General features: G+C 34.8%; 3 protein-coding genes across 3 annotated transcripts in view; 2 read left to right on the forward strand and 1 right to left on the reverse strand.

Moving 5' to 3' along the window:
* The window catches only part of LOC144445556 (small ribosomal subunit protein eS21-like), a 372,415-nt gene that overhangs the window by 89,628 nt on the left and 265,720 nt on the right, over window positions 1-17,067 (forward strand). The window lies entirely within an intron of this gene.
* LOC144445864 (ethyl acetate hydrolase-like) lies at window positions 5,790-8,803 on the forward strand. The gene is made up of 7 exons (XM_078135506.1): window positions 5,790-6,009; window positions 6,385-6,517; window positions 6,890-7,118; window positions 7,619-7,719; window positions 7,880-8,019; window positions 8,205-8,291; window positions 8,691-8,803. The coding sequence occupies exons 1-7, from the start codon at window positions 5,790-5,792 to the stop codon at window positions 8,801-8,803; spliced, it is 1,023 nt and encodes a 340-aa protein (XP_077991632.1).
* LOC144445865 (uncharacterized) overlaps window positions 15,857-17,067 on the reverse strand; it is a 69,882-nt gene continuing 68,671 nt past the window's right edge. Inside the window, exons 27-28 of the mRNA XM_078135507.1 lie at window positions 16,793-16,945; window positions 15,857-16,071 (exon numbers count right to left, since the gene is read on the reverse strand). Of these exons, the coding sequence (XP_077991633.1) occupies window positions 15,857-16,071; window positions 16,793-16,945 (368 nt within the window). The remainder of the gene's footprint in view (window positions 16,072-16,792; window positions 16,946-17,067) is intronic.

Here is a 17,067-nt window from a genome sequence, read left to right on the forward strand (position 1 = left end):
GATACAACGACGATTGTATCCACACAACAAGGTAGACATGCTGGCTGTCTCATCAGGTCTACACGATTCACGTCTAATTACGAATGAACCCGAATATTTTAATGCGTTCCAAGCATACCACAAAGGCCTTCCACAAGTTCCGAATAAATTACGCAAGCTTTTGAGAGAAGGTGGAAAAATTATTTGGATGAATGGTCCCGAACCAAGTGGTCGGTATCGATGGAATTTTACATCAAAACCTCGAGTTACCCTTATGAACATGTTAACAAATGAGTTCCTAAAAAATGAGCCTGGCATATCTCCTCTGGACTATTTTGAAATATCTAGAGGGTGCCACTGTGGAGATATACATAAGGGTATACAATTTTTTAGGAATGATAATGCAAGTAAAGTGTACAATGGGTTTGTGTCACGCATGGTGACCCATATTACGCTAACACTTTTCTGCCAATGATAATAATAATAACAAAGTATACAAACTGTATATCCTGATATAATCTTCTATCTTCATAACTTACAATGGAAGCCCAGTTGGGTTGAGAGAAAGACGTCATTAAGGTCAACAAACTTCTGCGTTGTCTCGTCTAGTTCGATATACCCTTGCTAAAGTACTGCTTCTTTTTTTCGTATAGCATGATATAAGTCTTGCCAGTATTGCTAAATTTTCCTTGTGTGAGCTATCATTAGGAAACTTGAAGAACACTCTGTTGGGCATGGATATTAAGACAACACCACACTACACTACACCACACCACACCACACTACAACATAACACAACACAACTCAATGCATTTTGATATCATATGTATCAATGTGAATTTCCATAGTGATTAGAGCAATTTGATAGGGTTAAAACACCACTATAATCACAATTTGTCAAGTTCTTGCAAATTGAACATTTCAAAGCTATCCGGTTTACTGCAGATTTACAAAAAATATCACGTTTTATTTCATAGGTGTGGGGGTGGTTAATACATTTCTTTGTTGAACATGTTTACATTGCAATATATGTAAGTGGAACGTGATAATTATCGATGTCATTAGCATTATGGAATTGTATGGTGAAAAATAATTGATTTGGTATAATTTGTAACTGTGTGTCACAAAATGTAACCGAGATAATATCGTTGTTGCACGGGCATTGGTTTAATATTTTGGTTAAATTAGTTGGATTGTACTGTGTATCTACAGAATATTATTTTGAAAAATCATGTGAAATTGTGTTCTTACTGTAAATGATATACTATATGAGATCGAACATTTAATCGTTGTAAAACTACCTAATAACTGTAAGGATTATATCTTGTCATGACACGTGTTGCAAAGCTTGCATTGAACAAATACGATATGATATATATTGAACTGTTGTAATAATATTTTACCAGTGGGAACAATTCATCTGGTACATGTTTTAATTATGCATGCTTAGTATGTCTGTCGAAAATTGAATAACATTTGAGAATATATTCCAACCTATTTTACTTTAAAAATCATTACGCGAATACATTCTACAGAAGGATATAGTACAACTTGTTTTTCTTTTTTTCTTCTATTTTTACAAATTTTAGCGACGATTTTTAGTCCATATTATCTCAATAGAAAGATTCAAAGGCCTAATGTGTATTAATTTATTCAAAATTCAATTAGATCTTATGTGTAATATGTTTCTTTCTTCGGCCAGTGAAACACGTGTGTCCTATCATTAGAATTTTCAGGCTGAATGAAAAAAAAAATTGGGGAATAAAATAACTATACCTCCTCAAAGATTTCTTTTTTAAAACATAATGTCAATGTGGAATTCGAACGTTTTGACTCATATTTCAAGCACCGCAGAACCAATGACGTAGACGCGAGTTGTCGTGAACAACCATTATCCTTGAAATCCTGTTCCAACGCACCAGGGCGTGTGTGAATACCTTTCCAACATCTGTGAATATTTGGTTAAAACTATAAACATCGTATTACTTTATGCTGAATTATTGACAACCGTTGTAATAAATGTGTTGCAAATCTTGTGTTGAACAAAGGGTACTCTATATATGCAGACCAGAAATAGAGTTTATTTTGTAGAAATTGTAGCAACAACGATATATAAACAGTTCGACAGTGAATTGTTTGCAGTAATAATTTCTACTTAATCAAGATTATACCATATCAAAAAATATGGAATATATATTCTGGTCGTTCTACATCACCACAACGCGTATCTACGTCACGACAACGCGTGTCTACGTCACTTGTTCTGCTTCGTCCATATATCAGTCAAAATGTTCAATTGCCATTACTTTCGCCGATTTTTCTTTGATATTACTGGCGCTGGTATAATTATGTTATTCTCAAATATTCCTCTTCATTCAGCTGGAAAATACTGGTGACCTAATGGTTGTCACTACTCGTCTAGCGACTCGTAGTGATTAAGGCCCCTTTGGTCACTCGTATTTTCCTTGACTGAACTAAGAAAAATATTGGGGAATAATATTCCGGGCAATCAATTTTTTCATAATCTGTAGTAATATAAGTATACTTATATATAATCCCATGAAATCAATGTTAGTTTTACGTCATAATGCTCCGAGTATGATTCCGCGGACTAATACAAATTCGAGCCGGTAGGCGAGAATTTGTAGTTCGCGGAATCATACGAGGAGCATTATGACGTAAAACTAACATTGATTTCATGGAATTATATATTTATCACATAACTAAGTATTTCCCCTTATTATTCTAAAATTTTAAATCGTATTTTACGAATACTGTATCTTTTCATCGCACTATATTCTTCATCGCGTATTAAAAATTGGAGCCCGACGGCTATGCAAATTACATAATCGCGTGACCTGTCGCGAGGTCAAGCTTACCATGGTATCGGTCGGGCCGGTCGCGGTTCTGTGGTTTCTCAACCAAAATTATCGGTTATAACCTTGCGATGTACATGTAATATCGAATTTAGTTTAAAACGTAAGTACAATTTGTCTGAATACGACTTTTGTGCCGTCATTTTAATCATATTTTCTCGGGTTGTGTAAGTTCGGAGATCTGAGCGACGGAAAATCGTAAGTAAGCTTGCCGGCTGCTACATCGATAATCTACGTGATTTTTAAATATAATAAAATGTATCAAATAAAAATAAAAGGACTTCTACGTATCAAACTCATGCCATCCAAGGATATATGTAACGTAATGTATGCATTTACGTTTTGAAAGCACGTAATTATTACGATAAACTTGATCGTAGCGTAGGATTGACTCGAACAGTACGGAGAAAAAATAGTTCGGTAGAACAGGGGTGATATGCTCTGAAATCACCCCTGTTTGACGTCACACAGTAGAAGATATGCACGTATTTATGTGATAAACACTCAGTAAACCCGTTTATTCATGGAATATAACGAGAACATATATACTCAGTCTTGCAATTGTATACGTAGTTGTGGAGTGATGGATGGTTAGGCCAAATAAAAAAGCTTGTTTGGTTCCGGTTACCCGACCCCACCTAGTTTTTCACGCCTTAACTTTTTTTTACGTATTCGCGAAAATCGTGAAGTCTCGCAAGAAATAGTGGGTGCGGAAACTGACATCAACTTAAAAAGACAATATAAAACCGTTCTTCCAATCTGTAATGGCTGCACATCTGATAGGAACAAATAAACAACGCAGAGACCATTTGGAAAAAATGGAAAACTTGAACCAGACACATACACATGGAAAAAAAATATATAATAAAATAAAATGAAAAATTTTACTTACCCCACCTATTTTAAAATTGAATGTAATCGGAACCACACCATTTTTTACGCCTTACATAGCTGTAAATTACCTAGAGTCTATACTGGGATTAGTTAATTGGTTCAAGGAGTCTAAATACAGTGTAAAAATATTGCACATTCTATTGATATTATATTGGGCGGGAAATCAGATCGTCTGCTCTTGTATGACATTAGGCACTGGTGCTGGAGATTATTGAGTGGCCAAAAAGAGTAATAGAGTAATGAAATGAACTAAAGTACCACTATGCAAAACATCAAATGCAGACATCAAAATATTGGCATCTACGTATCTGCGTTTAATTACATTTAGTTAAATGTAGCAAGAAACTGTGATCTTGCTATCTTAAATTGTATAACGTTTGTTTTCTTAATATTAGCTGGTTGTATCAAACAGAGCCAGTGAACACTAACACGAAACCGACAGTTTTTATCGACACGCTATTGGATATAAACGACCAACATATTTAGAGGACGTTCACGTGACATTCATCAAGAAATGAACTAATTCTAGGGCAGTTTTCTGGTCGAATTAGTCTTACAACGTATATTTCTCCAAAGTTACTCTTAATATTAGGGGTTTTTTAAAATTGTTTTTAGCTTTCTGCAGTTTTTAAAGGTACGTTATGTCATACCTATGCAGACTATTTATAATCCTATACTGCATATGACGATTAACGAACACAACATACTAAAACATGGTCATTTACCTACATATGTTGCTATTATCGAACCCCACTAACCCCCCAATCCCCTCCCCCCTCCGAGTCCCACCCGCCCAACACCACCACGCCGATTGTGATTCTCCCTAATTTACACATTGTACATTGCACTTTGGTCGCGAGTACAAAGTTCTCTAAACTGTTCTTTGAGGCCAGGGAGATCGTTTACCTTTATACATTCTATTATACGGACGGAGGGGATGTTGACAGCTTTTCGTCAGCTCAGTACATTAACACGGTCAACAAAGCAACACATTCAGAAACCATGTTTTCAGTTTTGTAGGCGGTGCCAAGGAAAACAGTTTGGAGCTACACGCATCTTTACAAAGGTAACTGTCTACGGTACTCAGGCATGGTTTAGTATAGTCAATACGACATCTTGGGGCAATATATATGATAGCCTGTTTACTGCACTGTCGAGATACATCGTTAACGGGCCGGGTCGTACCTGTTAGGCCGGATAATACGAGGGCTAGGAGGTACGACCAGCTAACGATGTATCAGAAAAGCGCAGTAAACAGGCTATAGATATGAGTGAACATGTCAGGTATACACAATTGTGACTATTTCGAATACACTATTTCTTGATAAAGCTAAACAGTATTGTTGGTACTGTTTTAAATTTGTTGTTAATGTTTGTCTGTTTGTTTATTTGTTATTTGTATGTATGTTTGTATGTTTGTTTTCGGAAAATAAAACTGACTGAGCCTGAGCCCCCTGTACATGTAGGCTGATGTTGAGTCATGGGCTTAGATGATGTCAACATGGCAACTACGAAAGGTCATACATGGCTGTATATATGTAATGTACCGTCTAAGGGGGCGTTCAGTAATTACAAGGGGAGGGTCGGTGTAAATTCAAGCAACTTTTATTCCAATAAGCAATTCTCTAGCTCCCTTACACCGTGTTTTATTAAAATCAAAAATGTAAACTCGTACAATATTATTAACGGTCGTGTGTGCTTGACATCTCACACTCGTTAATATCATATCAAATTTAATTACCTTTTTTTTCAGTCTCCAATTATAGTCGTAATATTAAATAGATTTAGATGTGAACCAACGTCGTTAACCACAGGTCTCTTTACGGCACCGTCCGACACGTACCCGCCAAGAGGTATATGCTCTGGTTTGCGAAAATGGATATGAACATACGCCAACTGCCATAACGAAGCAACCTCCAGAAACGCAAGGCGATATATTTACAGTGTGTGACCCCTGTTGTCAACTGTTGAACTAATGAACACTATGCAATGGTTTCTATGTAGCAGGTGAGTATCACCAGCGTGGTTGCGTCTAGAAAAATGACAGACATGGTAAGCTTGGTCGACAAAAGGAAGTCACTGCACCCCGAGGCGAGCAGATGGCTTGAACTCTTGGATGAACATTCAGGAACGCCAACACATCAGAAGACTGTAGCAGAGGCACGTAGAGATAATGACGCGGCGATTGATGTGGACGGCACTAAAGTCTCCTTCGACGGGATTATTCGAGAAATTAATATACCTGTCCCTCACCTAAAAGGTACAAACCACATACTTTGAGATTTTTTCGCATTCATTCATGTCAGCCTGAGGTTTTCACTATGATATAAAATCATAGACCATACACGTGTAGGGTCTACGTTAAAATCAAAACACGAGGACAATTTGCTTCAATTCAGTATTGAGGGGTGGATCAATAGTTCAATGAAGGGTTAATCGTTTTTTGAGATAGGTAGATAGATGATATAGATGGACAAACAGACAGACAGACATACATACATACATACATACATACATACATACATACAAACACACAGACAGACACACAGACAGACGGACGGATGGTTGGGTGGGCAGGTGAGTGGGTGGATTGGTAGGTGTGACACACCAAGAATAATTGTTTTTCTCTCAATAGGCGGTATCATGATTACGATCTATAGACTCCACAGTTGTCATAGCAACCCAGCACTTTGGGTCTACTTCCATGGAGGTGGTTATGTACTTGGAGGTCGACACTCAGTTGATGCCATGTGCAGGATGATAGCAAGGTGACTTGACCGTGCCATTCCTGGTCGTAATGCACTACGATACATAGAACAGAGGCTTTTAATTCGGCATATATATACTCCATATTTAGATTATGAAATGCCATTTCCGCGGTATCTTAGATTTCTTGCCGGCAGTGAAATTGTCATATGCATATAATTTGCAGAGTGGTTAATGTCAGCCCATCTTTGAACGTTTACACTTGTTTTTTCTTCGGTCTGTTTTTGCAATTACTGGGTTTTCTGACACAGACGTTGCCTATGTTGTTTGACATTGTGGAGTTTTTTAAAAAGTATAAGGTCTCTTTAATTAAAAAGTATAATTTGACATTGGCATAGAACAGGAACTCAGACTCTTTCTTCATTAATCCCTAGCCAATCAAATATTATAATTATAAATGTGGAATATCGTCTGGCGCCAGAATTCAAATTTCCCGCCAATATTGAAGACGGCGTGGCTGTTCTAAGATGGGTATCTGAAAACAGAATGACGGTTGGAGGCAGCGATAAAAGCATTATTGGTGTTGGTGGCGACAGTGCTGGAGGCATGATTGCTGCCAATGTATGTCATGAACTTTCTGAAGCCAAGACAGTTGACTTTCAGGTGTGTTGAATATCTATATCTACAATTGAGAAACTCAAGACTGATATTAAAACTTAAAGTTCTTTTGCTTCAAAAACCCAAATATCGTGTGTACTTGCTGTTTATTGTAATGAAATCTAAAGAGGAGATCACTTCGATTCTGAAATTATTTGCTGATGCAACATGGTTATATGTAATTATTTGAGGCATTTTAGTTTCATTTATGTGTATCTATTTTTACCTTCCGTAAGAGAGGTGAAGTTTATGCTATGATTTTGTCAGTCAGTCAGTCAGTCTGTCTGTGTGTCTGTTTGTCTATTTTTTCTGTGAATACGATATCTCAAAGATTACTGCATTAATTATAATGAAACTTGCAATTGCTAAATATACTAACGTCCTCATGCAAATTGTAAGATTGCCATTTCGGTAAATATCCTCAAATTCCTATGAATCTCAACGAGTCATTTGCATATATCTCGATAGGAATATGAAAACAATTGTGCGTTTTCTTTTCTGACAAGGTGTTGATGTATCCGGCTACTGACTTTCAGAAAATAGAACCAACATCGTCAGAGCTGGCGTTTGATACAGGATTTTTATTGGAAGCAGAGACAAGGGAATGGTTGGTATTTTTAGTTTTGAGTTTTACTAAGAACTGGAGCCCAAGCCCAGTTTAACTTAGAATGTATGATATCGTGAGTTCAAATTCGAAAAAGAAAATGTATTTGGTAGAACTTAAATTAATACTCTCTCAATACCTTGTAATTTGAAATCATTCTCAGGTTTTACAAGCAATTCTTTGAAAGGCAAGAAGACAGGTTGAAAGCCTCTGTACTGAAACGAGATGTTAATAGTTTAAAGAGACAGCCACCATGCCTGATGGTAATCTGTGAATGTGATATGCTACGGGATGAAGGTTTAGGTAAGATAACATAGAACTAATAACCTCGATTTAAATGTCCCCGTACACTATAATGGTCAAACACGTGATACACACACATGTACATACATACATACATACATACATATATACATACATACCTATAATTGGCGACGAGCAGCACTTGCCTGGGATACGGTAACAATTTCATCTCACATTTATTTCAGCCTATGCTGAAAAGCTAAAGCAAGCTGGACGCCACGTTGAAGTTTTACTAATGGAGAAAATGATACATGCTTTTTATGTGTATCCAAGTAAGTAATGATTAATTGTTGATTGTCTTTTCACAGATAGCGCTTCACATTATGTTAATTAAGTAACAAGTCAGTCCGTGTTTTACAAGTTTCTTTTGCTATTCAATAAGTGACAAGCATGGTCTCTGTCAATGTTATTTCACAAAATATTTTCTCGTACAAAATCACAGTAAAGTTGTTCCACTCATTAATAACTATCCCTAATAAATACCCATCTCATCCATGTCCCTTTATGTACTAAATAAGACTTAGTTAAAAGTTACAAAAAATGTGTCCAAAACAGATAACGAGCTAATGAGGAAATTCGAACTCATCGCACCAAGTCAAAGTCGAATGTTCATCGAAATGTGTATGCTTTCCCTATGGCTTATGCACTTAATATCATACGGTTATTTTCAGCTATTTTCAAATCATCATGTCAAAAAGCATACAAGAAGACTATTGAATTCATTGAAGCCCGAGTTAAAGAGACCAGTGAAGATATTGGAAAGAAAGAAGCACCTAAAAATTAGCTTTGTTAGCTTGTATTAAACCGCCGAAACTTTGCTGTAAAATCATAATCTTAATGTGACTATTTTGGTTAACAAAAAAAATGGTTAAGGCTGTTATGACATGGTCATTATCGTTTAAAAACTTTGCTGATCGTCACTGGATTACCCGGCATATTAGAAAAGTACATTGCCTGCTGCCTATTTGATAAGTACAATTCACCTTCCCTAAGGAAAGGTTATGCAATGCAGTTGTATGACTCTGTGTGTGTTTGTTTGTTTGTGTGTGTGTGTGTGTGTGTGTGTGTGTGTCCGTCTGTGGACACGATAACTCAAAAACCAGTCCATCAATTCTAATGAAACTTGCTATATGTCTTCCTTAGGTTAATTTTAAGAATTACATAGGTTGTAATAGATATCCTATGAATATAATTACTCATTTGCATAATCAGTTACTATCTATTTTGTAATATAGTTCTATCTTTTCCCACCAATCCGTATCATTGGACTTTGCATGCTAGTTCCAAAGGTATTAAAGTACTGGTATTCTTTTGCTGGATTTCTTTGCATAAATAAGTGGGATGTCTTTATGAAAATGAAAACCGTGTGGGTTTGTGTATGTATAAAGAGTATAACGTCATTTATCAAGTAAAGATTGTAATTCCGTGTTGCCCTTGACAACCGACAAGACGAACTGATTTGAATGTGAATGCGATTGTGAATGTGATTGTATGTGTGAAAATAAGAGATGGGGGGTGCAGTTGTATAATGAATATCATCAAGTCATCACCTCAAAAGGAGTCGTGGTATTAGTAGGAAATGCAACTCAGCACTAATGCAACTCAATACATTTCCTTCACTTACTTCGGTGCTTACCTCTCCCGATAATCAGTGTCTTTAGACGTTAAAAAAATAAATAATAGTATATTTCATAATGCTACAATACCGTTGACACTATTTTAAAGTCTGTCAACTATTTCAAATGTCCTAACGTTAAAAAAAAGAAAGAAAATAATTGTTTCTGGTGAGCGTATTCATCACTTAAATACCCTTGCGTCGGTCTTTTTATTCATGTTTGTCCAGCCCATGCAGTCTGCAGGTCCATGGGGAAACATAAAAATAACCCTCCCTACTTCAGTGAAGATAACTGCAGAGCCAATTATGAACAAGCAAATGACATCTGCCCCACATACACACTTGCTCTAAAGTATTAAATAAAAAGAACAGTAACTGCCATAAATAGTAGACTGAGTGACAGGTTTGTTGAGAATTAAAAATAATCTTCTTGTTGCACCATTTTAGACAACCTGTCGTGACAAGAAGCAATTCTTTTTCATTTTTGGCCTAACATATAGACAGCCATACATGTTATGCAGGACAAGATTGTGAAAGTCATCGTATACCATTCAATAACGAGATCTGAGGAATTCAGAAATGTTATTATGTTTATTATAATATGCATTCTAAATATATTTTGCTTTTTACAAAACTGTATATTTATTATACAATGGAATAATAATAATAATAATAATAATAATAATAATAATAATAATAATAATAACAATAAGACACTTAGGAATTATAAATAAGTAGTCTCAGAAAATACAGTACTTCATACGTACAGATGTACATGTTAACAAAAGGTAGAATATATTTTAAAAATCTACTCAAATTTAATATACATGTATGAAGACAAATAGTCTTTCTCTAATAACTACACGGTGGCACAGAATCCTCAGATACGATGCATCAGATAATTCCATACACACGTCAATAGTTTGGTACTGCCCATTTCATGTTAGTGTTCACTGGATATGTTTGATGCAAACAATGCTGAAGATAATAAGTAACTGCTTAGTCACTTTTAAATGGCAATATTGTAATAGGGAACTTGCAATCCAAACTGAGCATGCTCAGATGCAAAGGACTATGGGATTATCTATGGTTATCATAATACCTAATCTGGAGCTACTGATAAAATTAACCTCCCACAAAGATCAGGGTGACTATGAATTGATCATTCCTGGTTATAAACAATGTAACAATATTGTTTACAATGCTGATTAGTATTTGTTATCACATTTCCCATGATGCAACATTCAACATGGCGGGTTTGCAAGTTCCCTATTGCTTGCAACATTGTTTAAATCAACTAAACCATTACTGTACTGCAACTAGATACAAACACATGGGTGCCAACGTTTTAATGTCTGCATTTGATGCCGGCATGGTGGCACATTAGTTCATTTCATTTTGACAAAATGTAGGGAAGAAACTTTTCATTTAATCTTACTATTTTTGAAGTGTAGCATGCATATTTTCTTATTGGTTTCTGCATGGCAGTATAAAACGGATCCAGTGAACATGAACACGAAACTGGAGGAATTTGATACCAATCTTACAGTTAAATGGAGATTCACATTGAACACTTAAAATGTTTAATCTTTGGATGGGGACATGTCATACACCTGAGATCTGACAATGTAACATACCATTTTACCACAGATGGAGGTACTATCAATTTCAGAAGAAGGAAAAATTTATTCCTTCTGTGAAAGAGTTGTAAATGACTAACTAAACTTAAGCAACTTATTGGTACAAATACAACAATGTATATTTGCCCTGAACTGGACAGGATTGCCAGTGTTTCACAATTTGTGGTCTTGAGCAATTTTTTTTTCCTGAATATGGCACTGTATATGCTACAGTGTGTATGGCTCTAGGAACATGATACTGACATATCTAGCATCATATTCATGCATGTACTCTAATTATAGTCTTTATTTGTACATACAATACCTCTAGTAAATATTTAAAAATACTACAAGTTGCATATTATAAATTTTACAATAATATTTGATACAAAAAAGTACACAAAAATGTCCTAAAAATATTATTAAGTATTGCATTAAAAATTGATTTGTACAAGATTGTAAGAGGGTATGTTGAGTATTATGTATCTTTAACATAAAATTTAGGTACATACCTTAATTCACATTTCATTTACATAGTCTTCCTTTGCAAATTCAAACTAAAGACATTTCAGCCCAATGGAAAATAAATGATGTATTTTACATGTTTTTAAATGTTTTTCTGTAAAGATAGTTGCAGTGAGGCAATCAATATCTCAGTCTCACTTGTATATCCTTCTCCGTTCCCTTCATCTCTGTTGATATCTGTCTGTCTGTCTGTCTGTCTGTCTGTCTGATCTCTTTGTCTCTCCTCTTCCCTCCAACTTTCATCACACCATCATTAAATTGCAGATCAACATGTGTGCTGCATTTCAATGGTATATAAATACACTAAACTTAAACAAAAGCCTCATACAAATTTGCTTCAAAAACATGATTAAATGCTAATTACTGATAACAATATTAACTCTAACTTATTACACAATGTCTGTAGCTCCGAAAATGTTTTCATGATTTTATTCAGAAAATAATTAAAACATTTGAATGCCATGATTGGTGTTTTCCATCGATGATAATGATAATGTGAAATGGTATCATCAGATAAACTTATTTTTGGTGTAATTTATACTCTTTTAGGAAAATTATTCTAAAACTATTCCTTAAGTGTACATCCATATCGACTCTGTTACTTAAGTATGGTTCATGAAGTGCTGCAACATGAGTCAGTCTGATAAAATGGCAGTTGACATGGCAACGGGTGTGTAGCCAGTAGAAATTAAGATATTCCGGTGCTTCACTCATGAAACAAACTGTTTTTTACTTAAAATGTAACAGAAACAGTTATAGGGGTATGGTGCACAGCTGGGATGTAACAATAGACAAGTCACCATGTTGATTATCTGTTGAAATCAAACAATAGGGAGCTTGCGATCCAGATTGAGCATGCTCAGACGCAAAGGACTATGGGATTATCCGTAATACCTAATCTGGAGCTACTTATAAAATAAACCTCCCACAATGGTCAGGACAACTATAAATTGATTATTTGTGGTTACAAACAATATAACAATATTGTTTATGATACTAATTGGTTAGTATTTATTATCAAATTTCCCATGATGCAACATTCAACATGGTGGGTTTGCAAGTTCCCTATTGAAGCCATTAAAATCATCAAGTATGTATGTAACTGAGTTTTTATCAGCAGGACCTTGTTTCTGATGCACTGTCAAAGAATGGCAATGCTATATCACTTAATTTGATTGGATAAAGGATCCTGCTGTGTGTGTGTGTGTGTGTGTGTTGTCTCTAATAGTTATCCTATTATAGTAGAATTGTGTCTATCTTCAGGTAAAATTCATTATGTCTCACGAGTGAGGCAGCAAGGCAACTTCATTTCTGCTGTAATTTATGGCAGTATCTGAACTTTAAGGTCAATGTTGGAAGAAGACTTAAATGTGGGTGGGTAAAACACTTATATGGCTGAGCTATAGAAAAAGTTTGTCATGAACCAAAGAATTATCCTATGTGATCCGTATGGCTCCACTAGTTATGTTAGGTCCCTTTCCTATTTCATGTTAGTGTAAATTTTTGGCGTAAAAAAAATTGTGTGGTTGCGATTACATTCAATTTTAAGATACGAGGGTAGGTAGATTTTTTTTTTATTATATATATTTTTTCATGTGTGAGTGTCTGGTTCAGGTTTTCCATTGTTTTCCAAATGGTCTCTTTGTTGTTTATTTCTTCCTATCTGATGTACAGCCATTACAGTTTGGAAGAATAGTTTTATATTGTCTTTTTAATAAGACAATGTCAGTTTCTGCACCCACTATTTCTTGTGAGCCTTCGTGATTTTCGCGATTTTATTATTATTTTTCTCGAAAATGTAAAATAAAAGCTTAGGGTCAGCATGAAAAACTGGGTGGGGTCGGGTAACCGGAACCAAACAACTCTTTTTATATGGCCTTAACATATGCAGTTTCTTAGTGGTTTCTGTGTGGTTGTATCTAACAGAGTCCGTGAACCCTAACATGAAAAGGTAAGAATCAGCACTTAATTAAAATTTTATTACATTATCAGTTATGTATGTGGTAGGACCATATACAAATGTCAAACACTAATCAGAGCAACTGACAAAATATAATTGACCGTTTAGGGACAGTAGCTTTTTCAGTGTTTTCAACATTGATAACAGAATCACCATTCTTATCGTGCCATTGATTTCCTTCACATTAACCCCTTCAATACTGAAAACATTCCGCTAAAATTGTTTGAACAAAAATCTTGTTTTATGTAAGTTTTTGGCATATATCAACTTCATGTTAGACTGGTATTAAAGAAATGTTACTTCCTAATAAAGTAATATTATTGTAATTCTGAAAATATTCATATAAATTGGGTCCCCATTTTATTTAAAACTCGTCTCTAGTCATGAAATTAATGCATAGTTATACAAAAATCTCTACCTGTAAATAGTCAAACTAACATACATGTACATGTAGGTGTGTCACAAAACAATTTCTCTAAAACAGAATGACACAAATCACCCATGCAAGTTTATCAACGATCTCTTAAAATATTACAGTAATGTGTAGATTCAATGATCTGTCAGACCTCTTGAAAATGAATGTGGCAGTGACTTATAAAGTTTTTGTGATTTTTACAACTGAAACAGGTTCTAAACTCTTTTAAAAATCTTGCTTACAAGATATTTTTTTGAAAATGGTTTTTAAAACTACTAAAGCCAGACTAGTCTTTTCGATTTCCCAGACAACAATCAAAGCTTTTTTTTAAATAAAATACCATTAACAATATTTTGTTTTGAATATACAATTTTAAGTATACACCAGAACTAGTAGCAGTAGCCATGACGGTGGGACACAGCAGATAAGGCAATTAATGCATCATTTAAAAATTGTCCTAACGACGATAGTTTTGAATTACTGTAAACTTTGTAAATTAATGTAGATATCAATCTTACATATCGTATATATATATCTACAGAATTTTGACTGTTCAGTTCATGTCCTTAAAATGACCATACAGATGACAAATTGATATTTATTTTGGATTTTTTATTCATAAAACAACTCTACTCTGTTTTCCAACTTTAAAAAACAATGTGAGACAACATATACCAAGTCCTTGGTTCATTACTTCATAAATTATAAAAAATCAAAAAATGTGTAAAATGTTTGTTTAATTATACGTACAATAACAAACTTTTAAAATACTTTCTAGCTTTTTGCAATTTATTGAGTTACAGACCCGGACTTGGTCAATGTTGCTTCATATTTTTTTTTCAAGTAGGGAAACATAGTGGAGTTGTTTTGTGAATCCAAAATCCAAAATATCTGTAAATTTGTCATCCATATATGGCCCCTTTAATGCCCCAGAGAACACTAAGTATATATCAAAATAAAGAAATGAAGACTGTACATTCTCACGAGTATTTTACACATTTTGTATAATTGTTGAATTTCTTTACACAGATTTCGCAAAATGTTTTGAGGTACATTCCTCTTATTACTTGATATAGTATAGTTAAAATAATATTTACAATTATTGATGACATTTCTTTGGGGGTATTTCAGATATTCTGTAGTCAGATTCTCTAATATTTTATCTTTGTTTATTATGTCATGTTTAGTTGGCGTTAACCTTTAACATCACGAGCAATGGCTGTTCACATTTTCTCTGGATGTCGTATTTTGAAGTGACAGTGTATGCTTTCTTTGTATGCCATGCGTTCTGTTCCCACACTGTTTTTATGTCGCATGTGACTTTCTGAATATTCACATCAGGCATATCATGATATCATTTTGTGACGCAACTTTTTTCAACATACACTGCAAGCATAATCATGTGGAACAACACCTTTCATATTGAATGCAGACATCATCAGTTATTTGGTCATGTGACATAACTGACAACAAGCAGCTAATTCCTTGATGAATAGCTCGCTCTCTCTCATTTTGATGAAATTACGACAAAGTTTTGGTCTGAATCTGTTCTCACTGATGTCATTTTATATATTCATGTTATCACAAACATTCATATTAACTTTTATTTTATGGTTGCATACTTTTGTTGCTTCCTATCAGATGATGGCATGACATGATAAGTGTCTCCTTCACATCAACTGAGCGAGTAACCATCGAAATCATCACGTAATGTGATTGTTGGCCTTTTCACGTTTGGTTTCCATGGTCATCATCATAGAAGGAGGATTATCAAGATCTTCAAACTGTGGTTTCTCTTTATTACAGTCTTCATCCATGTTGAGATGCAAGGCTTGATATCGTTGTACAACGCTATCCCATTCAACGACCTCTTCAATTCTCTGGGGTCCACTGCTATTTCCAGCCCTTAAGAAACCACCTACAAGTACAAGATTTGATAAACAAAGAGTTATAAATACTCACTGCATCATGTGCAATCAAAGTTGTACACATCCAAACAGAATATATACAATTTATACCCCGATTGTTCTAGGTCACAACAACATATTAGTTCTGTGGTGTGCTTCATAACGAGGAGTCAAGATTACCACTGTCACATCCCCCCCCCCCCCACCATTTGAAATTTTTCTCTTTATTTACATCTTGCCCTCTGTATTTGTAAATGTATAATTATTGGTATTTTAACAACATTCAGTGAATGTTGTCTGATCACAAAAATCCTGCTCCAGTTACAGCTAGCAGAGCTTTAAACCATCTGTTGTACAAACTGGTATTTTTACAGGACAAAATTCAACTAACAATAACAGAGATACAACACGCACAGCAGGATCTGTTACCAAATTGCTATTTGTTGACAGTGCAGTAGAAACAGGCTTCTGCTGAAAAATTACTCATGGATTTGTATTTTAATGGCTTCAACTTCAAATATTTGCTGTTCACCTGATAATCAATATGGTAATTTGAATGTATATTTCTACATCCCCAATGTAAGTGGCACCTCTTTTAGAAATTATTGTTTCTTTTGCATTAGAACTTGTCTCTATGTGTATAAAAACATCCTGTCTCATGAGTGAAACACCAAGGCATCTTAATTTCCTCTGTATTTATATACAAAGTACACATATATAATAACTACTAACCTTCAGGGGCAACCTGAGTGTTTCTTCTGACAACACTTCTTAACCACTGAGCTGTAGAGTGTGCTAGTAAATCAACTGATCTAGAATCGGACACAGCATCAAGTTCCTCCTCTTCATTGATATACTCTCTAGCTTGACTGCTACAGATTTTACCTGGAAATAGAAAAAATTACAAATAGTTTCAAAATTAAAGTATTATGCAGAATATACTACAATGTAATTACAGCAAGTTGCAAGTTAGTGTTTACTGGATTTGTTTCGAAAAACAAATAAAC

This window comes from Glandiceps talaboti, chromosome 14 (assembly GCF_964340395.1).
Source record: "Glandiceps talaboti chromosome 14, keGlaTala1.1, whole genome shotgun sequence".
Classification (NCBI taxonomy): Eukaryota; Metazoa; Hemichordata; class Enteropneusta; family Spengelidae; genus Glandiceps; species Glandiceps talaboti.

Coding starts and splice junctions, on each gene's coding strand:
- LOC144445864 (XM_078135506.1), top strand. CDS start 5,790: ATGACAGACATGGTAAGCTTGGTCGACAAAAGGAAGTCACTGCACCCC. Junction 6,518..6,889: donor ATGTGCAGGATGATAGCAAG/GTGACTTGACCG, acceptor ATTAATCCCTAG/CCAATCAAATATTATAATTA. Junction 7,720..7,879: donor GAAGCAGAGACAAGGGAATG/GTTGGTATTTTT, acceptor AATCATTCTCAG/GTTTTACAAGCAATTCTTTG.